Source organism: Typopeltis vanoorti, chromosome 16 (assembly GCF_054136105.1).
Source record: "Typopeltis vanoorti isolate ZY-2024b chromosome 16, IOZ_Tvanoo_1.0, whole genome shotgun sequence".
Lineage (NCBI taxonomy): Eukaryota > Metazoa > Arthropoda > Arachnida > Uropygi > Thelyphonidae > Typopeltis > Typopeltis vanoorti.
This window is the reverse complement of record NC_143564.1, coordinates 49784684-49800924: the sequence shown is the minus strand read 5'-3', so window position 1 is coordinate 49800924 and position 16241 is coordinate 49784684. Positions and strand designations below refer to the sequence as shown.

General features: G+C 37.0%; 1 protein-coding gene across 1 annotated transcript in view; it reads right to left on the bottom strand.

Annotated features, from left to right (window-relative positions):
• The window catches only part of LOC150098011 (transport and Golgi organization protein 2 homolog), a 140046-nt gene that overhangs the window by 72011 nt on the left and 51794 nt on the right, over positions 1-16241 (bottom strand). Inside the window, exon 4 of the mRNA XM_090406655.1 lies at positions 5282-5355. Coding sequence (XP_090262781.1) covers positions 5282-5355 — 74 coding nt within the window. The remainder of the gene's footprint in view (positions 1-5281; positions 5356-16241) is intronic.

The following is a 16241-nucleotide window of genomic DNA, read 5'->3' as shown; positions in this document are numbered from 1 at the left end:
AGATTTGCTGCTTATCAATAATCATCAATATAGTTGATCACAATGGGAAAAACCAAAGGATCTTTTGGAGTTCAATAAGTGCTTATGCAGGTGCCCGTTTGGCTGGAGCCACAAATTTTGAAAACATAAGCAGAGCTTACTAGTTTCTCAAAAGGTGAAACATCCAGGGTTATACAGGATATCTGAGATATACTGAATAAAAGTTCAATATTCATGTTCTATTTGTGTTTGCACAAATAATACCCTGTTTTATGTTGTTTTATTTAGTCCTCTAAATTCTATGAACATATGAAGATCATTAACTGGGGTCTTACTGTATTGCCTTCTCGATGTCCATGAAATTATATTTTACTTTTTATTAATGAGCTGCATTAGAGGTGTTTAGTAGTTTATTTTTGGTTCTTGGTAATAGCATTTGTAGTTATGTTTTTGTATAATTTTTATATGTTTAGTGTTTTGTATCTGTTATTCTTATTTCATGTTTGGAATTTTATTCTCTGCTGTAACTTCTCGTAATAAATTATCTTATGTGCAATAATAATTCACCAAATAGATAAATTTGGCAAATTATCACCGTAATTATCCTTTTTGATAAAATCTGTGTAACACAGGATTGTTACGTTGCATTTTGTAAATTCTTGTATTTTTTTACACTTGTCATTATTGTTACTGTGACTGAACTGAAAGTTGTCTATGTTGTTTTTATCTTCTTTGTTTTCTTAATATTTCTGTTGAGGTTGTTATTATTATTATTATTATTCAGGCCTCCATGGAGTCAAAAGACTCATTACGGGAGGTCCTTCCTAGGAAACACAAAGTCTATCATACCATTCCTTGAAATTATTGTTGATGTATTGTTGACATTTCCTTACTGGGACATTTTCTTTTTTATCTTTAGTTGTTTCAACACAAAACAAGTATCTTCTAGTGTTTGATGCATTAATAATTTCTTTATTTTATAAGGTGGGTGTGGTATAAGCACGATACTGCACCCATATGATTAGTTTATTTCTATTATTGAGGCCATGGTAATCCACTAAGCAACTAAGGCAATGCCTAGGAACAGCAAGTTTGGAGGGTGGCAAAAATCTGCAAAATTGTATCTATCACTGATTTTTGTTTGTAAATTTAGTGGCAGCAACAGTCCTGGTTATTATTATTATATTTTGTTTATTTTTTATCTATTTTGTTAAAAATTACCAAAATTGGTTATATTGGTATCACTGTTGTATGTTTTTTTGTCACATATGTTTTGGTCATTTAGACATATATTTCTTGGAAGCTTCATATTATTTTCTTATCTGAATCATTTCTTTAATTTCTATAATGCAGTGTCAAATGATTGATATCCCCTCTGGCAATGATCATCATATGACAGTAGGTCTAGTGATTTTGTTGACTTGAGTTATCGGAGACAAGAATCCTTAATAAATTGCACCTAAGTCATTCCCTTGGGTTGCTGTGCCCTAAGGTCTAACTTTCAAGAGCCTTCTCTACTGTGTAAACTTTAGGTTTAATAGATTTTCAGAGATTCTTGTGCCATAACATATATCTTATGCATGAATCTGGTTATTACTCCACTCCACTGTCTCTCACACAAACATTTAGTTTCTGCTGTTGGCATGTTATACAAATAATTTTATGGCCATCTTTCATCAGATGTGGCATTCATAATTCTCCCCAGACTTGTAAGAAAGAAAGCAGTTCCAATGAGGGGGTTTTCAGTTTACCAGACTGCCATTTAGCCTGCATATTAATTATCCAACGAAATATTATTTACAGGAATTTTCACTACCGGTTCTATAGCAGATTCTCTTCACTAGCTACCAATATCTATAATCCATATTAACAAACGAAATGTGGAAACCCAAAATACTTAAACTCTTTATATTTAGCCTTTAAGTGAATAAATGCATTTTCTTATATCATTATCATCATCACTTTCCTGATTTGTACCCTCAAAGGGTGTTCAGGTTACCATAACACCACTTCATGATTAAGTTTACAATTATTATTAATTTCCTATCAACAATTTTCCTCCAAATCAATCTGTTACTTGTGAGCACTACAATACTGTCATACCTAATATTTTGTGCTTCTAAGGCACTTCTGATAGAATCAATCATCCACCTAGACCTTGGTCTTCCTCCTGGTCTCTTTCTTGCCATCTTGGCATCAAACACCTGTTTTGCTAACGTTTTTCTTCACCCATTCTATTTAAGCAGCCATACCACCTTACATTAGCTCTGCTGACACATTCTTGAATGCTAATAATGTAAAGTTTCTTTCTAATATCTTCATTTCTAACATGATTCTGCCATTGATACCATCAGTTCATTCCCCTAATCTTTCTCAGAACTCATATCAGTGGTCTCTAGTCTTTGATCAAGTGCTTTATTTCTAATCCAACTCTCAGATCCATAACTTAAAGCTGGTTTAAACACCATCTGTAAGTTTTTAAATTTGGGAAACAAAGATGGGATGTAGAATTTATGCCTGGTGGGGATATGTTGTTGGAGGTGGAGGAAATAAGAGATATTGGGGTGATAGTAGATAAGGATCTGAAATTTAGGGGACACGTTGCCAAAATTGTGAGGACAACAGAAAGAATTCTGGGAATGATGAGGAGGACACCGACTTGTAGAAGTAAGGAAATTCTTGTTTCATTGTATAAGGCTTTGATTAGGCCACACATGACTACTGTGCACAGGTTTCGTCATCTGGTTTTCAAAAGGACAGATGTTGTAAAGTGTTCAGAGGTGACTGATCCCTAGAATGTCGAATATGAGGAACAGTTGAGAAGATGCAATTTAGAGAGTCTAGTGGATAGGAGGAAGAGGAGTGATATGATAAAGACCTACAAGCTAGTAAGGGGTTGTTATAGGATCAATTTTGGAGAGGTTTTACAGAAAACACTGGGAGGTCAGGGGAGAACAGAGGTTATCACTGGAAGCTGTATAAAGAGGGTGTGAGCAGGGGATTGGTAAGCAGGTTTTTTGCATGCAGAGTTGTGAATGATTGGAATGCCTTGCTTGAGAGTGGTGTCTGCAGAGAATTTGAGTGTGTTTAAGGTACAGTATGATGACTGTGTATATGACAAAAAGACCTCTGAGATGAGTCTTTGACTCCATGGGGTCTTGAGATAATAATAATAATATTCCCACGATTTCTCAACTATTTGTTTTTAAGTGAAAATCTGATCTTGACAACCTCTATTTGGCCCTAACACAGCTTGTTCTCCAAGTTTCTGTTCCACAATATTTGTCAACCTCTTTTCCAGTATATTCAGTTTTATTTCCTTTTTTATAGATGGGTACTATGAAAGTTCTACACCAATCATAGGAAATTTGACCTTGCAGTGTAGCCACTACAAAACTTTTATACCTCCATACTTAAACATTTCTGGCTGAATATCATCTACTCCAGCTGCCTTTCTACATTTCAAGTTTTTGACAGCTTTTTCTAACTCAAGTATTGATATGTACTCCTCTTGATAATATTCTAGTATGGCTCTGTCATTGCTCGGTTCTTTTAACAGTCTTTCAAAATAATTACTCCAGACATCCAGGATATCCTTATCTTTAGTTTTCGTGTCACCTTTATTATCTTTGATTCCTTTAACTGTAAACTTTCCTCCATTTGTAATCTTCTTCAATAGCCTCCAGAACATTTTGCCACTTTCCTGATATTATTTATTTTCTATATTCTTACCAAAGTCTTCCCATGACTTTTGTTTAGTTACTTTTGCACACAGCTTAGCTCTCTTACATTGATCTCTGTATTCTTTTAGGACATCTGCCAACTTATGTGCTAGGAACTTTTGGTATGATTTCTTCTTTTCCAGAACTCCTTCTTTCACTTCTTGTGTCCACCATGGTGTTCTTATTTTTCTATCTTTGCACACAACTTCACCACATACCTCCCTAGCTGAATCGATCAATGTCTTTTCAGAGTTTGCCACTGAGACTCTAAGGTTTGGTTCTTGTTTTCATTTTGTTTCATTTTTTCTTCAACAGTGTTTGTATAGTAAAGTCTACAATTTACTTGTAAAGGCTGCTCAACTTGAATTATTTTTAAAACTTTCTTACATAACTTTTCTTACTTTTCAATGTGATATCCATTTTTATCCTGCTTAGTGCTAAGTATACACTTGGTGGGGAAACTTTAACAGAAGTAGAGGAGAAGAGAGATCTAGAAGTGATGGTGGACAAGGACCTGAAATTCAGGGGCCACATTGCACAAGTTGTGAAGACATTACATCGAATAATGGCAATGATGTGGAGAACCCTGACATGCAGAAATAGAGAGGTTATGATTCCATTGTATAAGGCCTTGATCAGGCCGCATATGGATTACTGTGCACAGATTTGTCGCCGGGTTTTCATGGTGATGAGGATATGTTGGAAAGAGTACAGAGAAGATTCACAAAGGTAGTCTTTGGAATGTGGAGTACGAGGACAGATTGAGAGAACGTAAGTTACAGAGCCTCATGAATAGGAGAAAGAGGGGGGATATCATTGAGATATATAAACTGGTCAGGGTTTGTTATCAGGTAGACATGGAAGAGATTTTTTATAGAATGGGAGAGGGGAATAGAACAAGAGGCCATTGCTGGAAACTGTATAAGGAGGGTGTGAGCTTAGAAACTGTATAAGGAATGAGAAGCAGATTCTTTGCATGGAGGGTGGCTGGCGAGTGGAATGTATTGTCTGAGTGTGTTGTGGATGTGGACATATTGAATCAGTTTAAGATGTGGAGGTACTCACTATTGTATGCAATAGTGAGTACCTCCCACGATGAGTCTCTGACTCCATGGAGGTCAAATGTTAATAATAATAATAATAACAGTTGTGCTCTTGTCAGCTGTCAGTCACTTTCTAAACTTTTAAAGGCAAGCACTGTTTAGTTCTAGTTATAAAACATCAATATTTATTATCCTTTCTTTTAATGCTTTGATGCTAAATGAAGCCTTATGCCTGTTCATGAGTTAAGTAGTGAAATGTGAAATATTCTTGAAGGATACATTACTTTTTATAATTCTCTGCAGAGAATTATATTATATAAAGGTGTCCTCCAGCGATGAGTCTTTCGACTCCTTGGAGGTGTCAGGAATAATAATAATAATAATAAATAGTTATTGTAAGATTATTAAATTTCAGTGTGAGTGGGTTTATTTAGATTTGTAAGTTCATTAAATATTCTCTCTTCTCCTTTCTATTGACAAATGTCTTGGTAAAGGTAAATATTGAATCACTTACAAATTAAGAATGCAATTACTGACCTGGATGCAACAGAACTGGAAGTTCACCTCCTACATTAGTGTAGTAAGATGTCTTTACATCTCTTGTTGACACACTGCAAATAAGAAAAGCATCATATGGATTTTATTTGTACATAAACTAATAAAGAAATCTTTCTGTAATGAATGTTACATGCATGATTTAGAGCAATACTTATACATAACTCAGTAGTTTCCAAATTATGAGGAGCATTCTTAACTCCATGGAGGCCTGAATAATTTTTTTTTTTTTAATAATAATAGTTTATTATCTCTCAAATAATTACATGAATACACTAATATTTAGGTTGCAACTTTATAATATACTAATATTATAAAGTTGCATTGTATATATACTAATATATACAATGCAACTTTTTCTTGCAAAATGGTTTAGTAAGAATTATAATTACTTGTAATATCATAATGATTTGCAGAATTTCTCATTGACACAAGAGTAAAAGGTGTGTATTATTACCATTAATAATAATCATAGTAATACTTTACACTTAATAACTCACAAGTTAAACAATATTACTTATGTTGCAGTTTACATAATAATACTTTTTTTAATTTAAATATGTAAATTAAATATATAATTTTAAACTTAAATATATAACTGAAGTATTACTATCACATTTTCTGTTTACTACTAGAATTCATTACAGAATGTTAAGTGAATAATGTTAGATAAATACTACTACTGGAATGTAATTTTTTATTATTATTATTATTATTGTTCCGGGAAACTCCAAGGAGTCGACAAACTCATCGAGGGAGGCCCTAACATCATGTCAAGAACAACTATTCAACATTCACACAGTATCTATCATACCTTGCCTTGAACTCATTCACGGTCGTAGCACCCACAACTGACTCTGGAAGTTTATTCCACTCATTCACCACTCTCCAAGTAAAAAAACCTAGCTCTAACACCCTTGTCAACCACGCTCTTGCCCAGTTTCCATGCATCGCCCCTAGTCCTCCCACCACCAGTCATATTTTCAAAAATATCTTCTGGATCAATCTTATAAAAACCCTTCAGTAATTTGAATGTCTTAATCATATCACCCCTCCTTTGCCTATCGTCCAATTTCTGCAACCCACAAATCCTCAACCTATTCTCATAAGGTTCATTCCACAGACCTGCTATCATCTTGGTCACTCATCTCTGCACCCTCTCCACTTCCTCCCCATCACGAAGAAACCCTGGTGCCCATAACTGGGCACAGAAGTCCAGATGGAGTCTTATCAAGGCTCGATACAGAGGAACAACTTGTTTGTCTCTGCATGTTAAAGTATTTTTCAGAAGCCAAGTGATTTGGTGAGCTGTTTTAGTCACTTTTGCAATGTGCCCCCTAAACTTCAACTCCCTATCCACCAACACTCCCAAATCCCTGGCCTCATCTATCTCCTGGAGTACGGTTCCACCAATGCGATATACTGCTGCTATTCTTTTCACCCCAAAGTGCATAACCTTACACTTTGCCACATTAAATTGACATCCATTTTTCCTAGCCCAGTCCTCCAAACTATCCAAATCATCCTGTAAAATTTTGACATCCTGTGCACTCACAATTGCTCTACCCAACTTTGCATCATCAGCAAACAAGTGAACACTTCCTCTCAAATCCTTTCCAATATCATTGATGAACAAATTGAAAAGCAGTGGTCCAAGAACAGAGCCCTGCGGCACTCCACTAGTCACAAGAAGTCTTTTAGGCTCCACTCCTGAATAAACCACTCCCTGGATTCTCTCCTTCAACCATCCTCCTATCCATCTCACCAACCCTATATCTATCCCCATCTGCTCCAGTTTACTGATTGGGGTTCCATGTGGTATCCTATCAAAGGCCTTGGCAAGGTTCAGTAGTATCACTGTAAACCCATTACCCCTATCCAGTTCAGCCGTCACTGTGTTATAAAACGTGAGCAAGTTACTGAGGCATGATCTACCCTTCACAAAACCATGTTGGCCCCCATACAATATCCCATTTTCATCTATCCAATCCTGTATTCTTTTCTTGACTAATTTCTCTAAGACCTTGACAATGATTCCTGATATGCTAATCGGTCGGTAATTTACAACAGCAGTCTTGGAACCACCTTTATGCAGTGGAACTATTTTCCCCTCTTTCCACCCGTTCGGGACTAACCCAGACCCGAGACTCAAATTAAACAAAATGGTCAAGGGTACTGACAATTCTTTAGCTGCTTCTCGTACAACACGAGCTGGTATACCATCCAATCCCACAGATGTATTGACATTGAGGTTATGCAATAGACTACTCACCTCCACTTCATTCACCACAATTCCCGTATAATCTACTGGTTTATTCGTTTCTGCAATGTCACCACCTGGATGATATATTCTTGCAAAGTGCTCACTCAGTAACTCAACTATCTCAACTGATTCAGTTACCTCCCTACCATCGGCTTTCTTTAAAATCATTCTGCCATGTACATTTTTCCTTTTACTTGCTTAATGTCTCAACTGCACCCTCGAAGCTTTGTAATTAGCTTATCTGAGGATGACAGTGGTTGTAATATATATATATATATATTTGTTATTGATTTGGTTGCTGTGTTGGAAGTAGGCAGATCTTTGGGAGGTCAAATGAATGATCTGAAAGGTCTGATCAAAGTGAAATTGCCGATATATCCTGTGTTATTGCATCTGTCTTGATGGTTCACATTCTTTTTTATTGTGGGCTTCTTTTTGAACTATTTAGGAGGCCTTTATCTTCACAGTGGCAGCCTTTCTCTGTCTTGTGTAATTTTAATTTGTATTGGCTTTGAAGTTTGTGACTTCCTTATGAATATCTTGGCATCTCTGGTCCACGAAAATTGGTAATTTTTTTCCATTTTTGCTTTTCTTGTTTGGTACAACAGATTCTGGTTGAATGGTGTTAAATATTCGGATAGGAAGATTGGTGTATTGTCTTGCTGTGCGTTCAAGGCCTTGGCAACTGGTTTTTTCTGTCTGCTGGCTTTTATGAGATTGTCTCTTGTGGACTTGCTCTTAAGATGAATTATGACTGGTGCAGGTTGTGGCATGCCTTGGTTTTTGCTCTTCCTAGGAATCCGATTTACAGTCTGAATGTCGTTAAGCTGTAGGGGGATATCAATTACATGGCCTAATTTTAAAACCACGTCTCTGAGGTTTTCTGTAGGTGCAGTTTCAGGAAGACCGTTTATGACAAGATCTTTTTTATGTTGTTGCTGATTTAAATGTTCATATTGTAGTTTTAGAGAATGAAGTTTTTGTCAGAGTTCGGATGTCTCTTTCATCAAATTGTGTTGCCTGTCATTTAGTGTGTTAATTCTCATTTTAATGTCTTTTACTGTTTGCAACACTTCTATAACTGCTAAATTATTATGTTTTACCAAATCTTCATATTCGCTAGTTTTTTTGTTATTTGTTCGTTCTGTTTGTTAAAGAGTTCTTGCACAAGGTCTACTAAGCTGGCTTTTATGGTCTCTAGACCGTTTCCTATTAGTTTATTTAAAGAGTTGAAATTATAGGACTCACCTGCATTTTTTTGTCTGTTCAGTTCGTTGTCTGATTTTGCCTCCGGTATAATCGGCTGCGTCGTAGGTGGCTGCTTTAGGTGCGTTTCTTTGTTCTTCCTACAGAGTACGCACTTCCATTCCTCGCGTGTTACATTGGATTCATATTTATGTTGCCCGGTTGTTTCTTAAAAGCCGGCACATTTTAAGTGTAGAATCCTACTGCATTTCGTACAAGTTATATTATTTCCGTTGGACGATAAATCCTCCAGGCATTTGATACACTTCATGACTCGCCTTTCTTCCTTTAGGCAGTATGGCGTGATTATAAAGATGGCGACGTCCTTTGTTCTTCGCTCGTTGTTGACCACAGTCCTCTCTGTTCCCTTTTCAACACTTCAAAATTTAGTTTCTTCTTAGCCGATCTCGTTGAATTTTATATCACTGTCTTCGGCATGATAAGTAGGGTTACTTGGGAGCACTTTCAACTTAAAACAGGAGTTGGAACCACTTTAAAACTATGAAAAACTGGAGCAGTAATATCACCATGCGCTGCCTACACAGCGCCCTCATCTAATAATTTTTTTTTATATAATAATAATAATAATTCTATGAAGGTGAAGTCTGCAAAATAAGGAAAGAGCAAAGAAATGTCCAAATAATCTGAAATATTTAATCTGCCAATGTTAGATAGGCAGTTTGAATTAGATTATCTGAAAGTCAAACTGCTATCTAACATTGGAAAATTCTGAAAATTGATTGTTGCAATGTCTCTAAATTGTAATGTGATCATTTATTTGAACCCAGAATGAAAATTGTGTGAAGGTTATTATTATTGTGTGTGTGTGTGTGTGTGTGTGTGTGTGTGTGTGTGTGTGTGTGTGTGTGTGTGTGTGTGTGTGTGTGTGTGTGTGTGTGTGTGAGAGAGAGAGAGAGAGAGAGAGATTCTAAAGGCTGAAATTTTGATGCTGTTAACATGCATGTCAACAACATGAAAATTCAATGTGCAATTATATAAAAAAGTTATATACTGGAGTATGAGTGGTAGAAAAGGCTTTGATTTTTAATCTTTACTTTCTTAAGTTTGACTAACTGAGAGTAGCAATGCACTGTTAAATTTAACATTGGAATCTCCTATGGTAAAAACAAAAGTCACTAAAAAATTAAGTAGGGATTGCAACTTTTTTTTCTTAAAAGTAAAATTATCATTCTAATATGTTGTTTTTAACCGGTTATTAATGAAAGCTTGGTTGATGCCACATCAGCAAGAGAGAGAGAGAGAGAGAGAGAGACTTAGCTAGAAAGGACTCACAAATAGGCTCTAGAAAACTCATCTAAACATCATGTTAATCATTAGTGATATGAAGTTTACTATTTATTTCATATGATGATACGACTGTGAGCCCCTTTTACAGGTAGGTAGTACAACACATCTCAATTCCCCCTAATTTTATCAAGGCCCAGGACCAGCAAAGCTGACGAATCAGGCCTATAGCTAGGTCTAATGTATTCCTGACTGTAATCTGTGTGTGTTCACAGGGCAGGTATGCCTCTTCTGAGGGAAGAGAAACCTGAGTTTTTGTCATGAGTTAAAATTTAGGTGTTCTGGCTGAACACCTAAATTTATGCACAAGTGTATTCCTTCACCTCTTGAATTATCTAAGGCTTGATCACATAGACATTTTATTTCAGGTAACCCTACAGGAAGTCGGGAAGCATCAGATCTGGAGAATATGATGACCAATTAATTATAGATCTTCACAACAAATATTCACAAAAAAAATAAATAAAACTGCACAATTTTGGTTCATTCTTGGGTTGTGAACTTTTTCCATGATTAATTTCCCAAATGTTCCTTAGGATACCCGAAAAAAGTATAATGAAAAAATTAATAATCGAGAACGTTATTCACATTTTAAGCATCATATGGATTTTATAATACGAGGTATATAGAATGAGAAGAGTAGAAAAGAAAATGATGCTGATGCAATAATATTCAGGGTGGATGGTAATTGGATGTTGACCAACCACCAATCCGTTCTTACAGTTTTTGAAGAAAGTGGAGGAATGATATCGTCCTGTTCAAAGAGCACTGACCTTGAAAACACTGGTAGAAGAAGCATAGGGTGGAAAGTAAACATCTGTGAGAGAATGGAGAGAGAGATTCTGTGTGGGAGAGAGAGAGAGAGGGATATCAATTAATCTGAGTGCCATTTTCTGAATAACATCAAGCAACTAGTGAGGCTTTCAGTGCACTGTTCCAAATGAACGAGCAGCATGCCATGTTTGGGCAGATTTCAGATTTATACAGTGTTAGTGATTGTATAGGAGAAAATCAGTACCTTGTGTGGAAATCTACACCAAATTTTTAAGGTACTAACCATCAGGAAGCATTAGATCAGAATAGGAATATTTGAATTGCATCTGCTGTTGGAAAACAACAGCCAGGTACAAAGAGAAGGACCAGTGGATGTGAGGAAGATCTGTGAATGGGCCTTAGTACATAAGATTATGGGAACCTAGTCCCACCAAAAAAGCAAACATCTCATTGTCTGATGCCAGTGATGCGAGAAGCTATCATTTCCCAAAACATCAACAAGCAATGATTTCCAATTTTATTCAGCACATATTACAGAAAATTAAGTGAAAGAAATTGCTGTAGAAGTAGGAATGAACAATTCAGATAACAGACTTTCTGAAGAAGGATATGAATAATATGCTGTCAGTGAGGTCTTGTTATTGATTCGATTCTAGTCACCAGATAAAGAAATGTTTTTTTCTATGTTTTTAAAATTTCAAAATTTGATGCAGGCAAGTAGAGATGTTCCTCCCTGAAATTTGGTTTTTTGTCCTGCTAACTCGATAGAATCATCGGCAGATGAACTTCCTAGTTCGTCTGTGGGATGAATACATTGTTTGATTCCAAATGCTCTGGCAGTATTAGTGTTTCTGCAGCCATTTCAAGTTTTCCAATAATTTTTTCCTGCATGAAATCATCTAGATGATGTCTTTGAGTTACAAGTTGGCAACTTTATTCCTCCATTTGGGTTTAGAAACACATGATCTTGGTAGTTGTCTGCTGTAATCTAATCCCTGATGTCTTGAAACCATCGGTATCCATAAAGTCAACAACTACTAAAGGCTAAGAGTGGAATGGCTGTCTACTGATATCAAAAAATCAACATTGAGATTAAAAGGCATTAGAAGATTTATTTTATTTTATACAATTTTGTATTATCAAAAGCCACTTGAAAATATTAAGGCAATTTGAAGATGTCTTAGTGATTTTCTGAATCACTGAATTTTGTGAGGTATCTGAATGCTTTATAGTTTGGGGCGTTTCAATAGAAGTGAAGAATGTCTCTTTCAGCAACACAAAGGACTGTGTCATAAGGCTGCTACCATAACTACGTGGTTTGTCGACATGAACATCACCACACTTTACTGCCATCAACAGAAACCTGAACTCAACCCTACTGAACATCTGTGGGATGAACATGTTGTTTGATTGCAAACTTTCTGGCAGTATTAGTGTCTCTGCAGTCATTTTCAAGCTTTCCAATAATTTTTTCCTGCATGAAATCATCTAGATTATGTCTTTGAGTTACAAGCTGGCAACTTTCCTCATTGAAAAGAGCTTCCTTCAAACACAATTCGCTTAGTGTAGCCTTATTCCTTTTATCCTTGTTGAGTGCTACCATGTCACCCTTAGCACACGATTTGAAATTGTGAATGTGTACCTGATTTCTACTTGAAATCGTCAGTTGTATAAATTGCCACAAGCTAATTTGTCTGAATTTGTAGTGTTGTAATCTTCAGAATAGTGTTCATCCTTAGGTTTTAGACCTCAGCATAAAATAAATAAGCACAAATGTTACTATATTATAATAATACAAAAATAATGAGATAATGCTTTTTTTATTATTCACTAATTTAGATCACTGATTATAAGTGGAACCAATGAAGAGATGAGCAAACAAGTGCTGCTATCTCTTGGTGCATAACCCTAACAGGATATTTTATTGTCTGAAATAATGTGGGTTCTATGGTCAATTTTCTTGAGTTTACAGGATGAAAAATGTGATTTTCCCAGGGCAGAGATTGACTAACTCGGGAACCAGTTGAAGAAAGGATTAGAAAAAGCTCTTCCAGTCAGCAACTAAACTTCAATTTAAGTCTAACTTCAGGCAGCTTAGCACAGAGGATGCAAATACCACTTCCGCTGAGCTATGCAGTTCATATGTTATTATTAACATAATAACATTCTTATTCGATTATTTGCTTTTGTATCGGACACATTGTAGAGAGTGTTATTATCATTTATGAAGAAAGAGGGATACATAACCTTCATGTCATGGACAAAATAATAATACTAATTACTATTATTATTACTATTATTACGGGCAACTCCAGGGAGTCATTAGACTCATCGAGGGAGGCCCCAAATCATATTCATCACAACTATTTGACATTCATACAGTATCTATCATACCTCGCCTTAAACTCATTCACTGTCACAGCATCCACTACAGACTCAGGGAGCGCATTCCACTCATTCACTACTCTAAAAGTAAAGAACCCAGCTCTAACACCTTTACTAACCACACTTTTGCCCAGTTTCCATGGATGTCCCCTAGTCCTCCCACAACCAGCCCTGTTCTCAAAAATATCTTCTGAATTAATTTTATAGAAACCCTTCAGTAATTTGAATGTCTCAATCATATCTCCCCTCCTCCGCCTATCAACCAATTTTTGCAACCCACAAATCCTCAACCTGTTCTCATACGGTTCATTCCACAGACCTGCTATCATCTTGGTCACTCGCCTCTGGATCCTCTCCACCTCCTCCCCATCAAGAAGAAACCTAGGTGACCAAATCTGAGCACAGTAGTCTAGATGGGGTCTTATTAAGGCTCGATAGAGAGGTACAATAACCTGCTTGTCTCTACTTGTCAACGTATTCTTCAGCAACCAAGTGATTTGATGAGCTGTTTTGGTCACTTTTGCAATGTGTCATCTAAATTTCAATTCCTTATCTACCAACACTCCTAAATCTCGTGCCTCATCAATTTCCTGGAGCAGGGTTCCACCAATGCAGTAAACTGCCTCCAATCTTTTTACCCCAAAATGCATAACCTTACATTTTGCCACATTAAACTGACATCCATTCTCCTTAGCCCAGACCTCCAATCTATCCAAATCATCCTGCAAAATTTTGACGTCATCTGCATTCACTATTGCCCTACCCAACTTCGCATCATCCGCAAACAAATGAACTGTTCCTCTCAGATCATTTCCTATATCATTTATGAACAAATTAAACAGCAGTGGTCCAAGAACAGATCCTTGTGGTACACCACTAGTCACAGGCCGTCTTGTGGACTCTACTCCCGAGTAAACCACTCTCTGATATCTCTCCGTCAACCACCCTCCTATCCATCTCACCAACCCTATGTCCATTCCCATATGCTGCAATTTACTGATTAGAATTCCATGTGGAATCCTGTCAAAGGCCTTGGCAAGGTCCAGTAGAATCACCGTAAACGCATTACCCTTATCCAGTTCAGCCGTCACTGTGTTATAATACGTGAGCAAGTTACTGAGGTATGACCTACCCTTCACAAAACCATGCTGTCCCCGATACAGTATCCCATTTTCTTCTATCCAATCTTGTATTTTCCTCTTGACTATTTTCTCTAAGACCTTGACAATGATTCCTGATATGCTAATCGGTCGGTAATTTACAACAGCAGTCTTGGAACCACCTTTATGCAGTGGAACTATTTTCCCCTCTTTCCACCCGCTCGGGACTAACCCAGACCTGAGACTCAAATTAAACAAAATGGTCAAGGGTACTGACAGTTCTTTAGCTGCTTCTCGTACAACACGAGCTAGTATACCATCCAATCCCACAGATGTATTGACATTGAAGTTATGCAATAGACTACTCACCTCCACTTCATTAACCACAATTCCCGTATAATCTACTGGTTTATTCGTTTCTGCAATGTCACCACCTGGATGATATACTTTTGCAAAGTGCTCACTCAGTAACTCAACTATCTCAACTGATTCAGTTACCTCCCTACCATCGGCATTCTTTAAAATCAATCTGCCATGTACATTTTTCCTTTTACTTGCTACATATCTAAAAAACTGTTTAGGATTCTCTTTAGCCTTCATGGCCAATGTTCTTTCGTAATCCTTTTTTGCTTTTCTTACGACACTCGTCACCCTTCTGGCCTGCGCTTTATACCGTTCATGTGCCTGCCGGTCACCCTTCTCCTTAAATTCCCTCCATAGTTGTTTCTTTTTTTGCAACTCAAGCTTAATGGTGTTATTCATCCATTTAACCCCTACTTGATTTATTATTCGGACTCTAGGTATACAGTCAGCCATTGCTTCATGCAAGCACTTCTTAACTACCTCCCATGCACTATCAACTTCTAGTCCTTGCAGTTGTACATGCCACGGCACTGAACCAATCAAACTCCTAAGCTTGTCATACTTTCCCGCCCGATAATTCCACATGTACCCTGTCTTAATTGAAAATTCTACACCTTTAGCCACCTCCCAAGTTAAGACCCTATGATCACTCTCACCGATTGGTGGCAATGTGGTCATATTTGTTACAGCCAAATCCTCAGATGTAATTACTAGGTCAAGCACTCTCTGACCCCTAGTATTTTCCATTACATGCTGTCGCAGATAGTTATCCCTTAATAACCGCATAAAATCTAGTTCCTTCGTCCCGTGTGTCCTCTCCTCACTCCAATCAATGCGACCATAGTTGAAATCTCCCATAGTAATCACCCTCCTTCCACCCATTTCTTCTATTTGCTTGTGCATACTGTCACCACCATCTTTTCCATCACCTGGTCTATAGCAGCACCCAATTGTATATTTAGTTCTGCTAGCCACAATCTCACACCAAATGGCCTCAAATGTGCTCTTTTCTCTATCCTGCAATTCAACTTCTATTCTCCTTGGCTGGAGCTCATCAGCTATCATCAACAATACTCCTCCCCCCATTTTATTCTCTCTGTCATTCCTGAACACACTATACCCATCACATTCAATCCCACTAGTTATATCATCTACAGTCAGCCATGTTTCACTAATACCTATAACCTGTGGTCTGGAAGTGCCAACCATGGCCAAAAACTCTTCCTTCTTGTTCCTAATACTCCTAGTATTAGTGTACATGAATTTAAGACCCCCATTAGCCCCAACCCTACCTTGATGCCTTATATTAACTATCCCACTCTGATTTGTTGTCCTTATTTGCTCTGGCATATTATATTCATTCTTACATTCAACTGCCTCCATAAGGACTGTATCTCTACCCCCCCCCCCCTAACAAATCTAGTTTCCCTGAATTTGCACATCCACTACATTCAGCAACACTTTCTCAAGTCTTCTTACACCGTAACCATTCAAATGCAAGCCATCC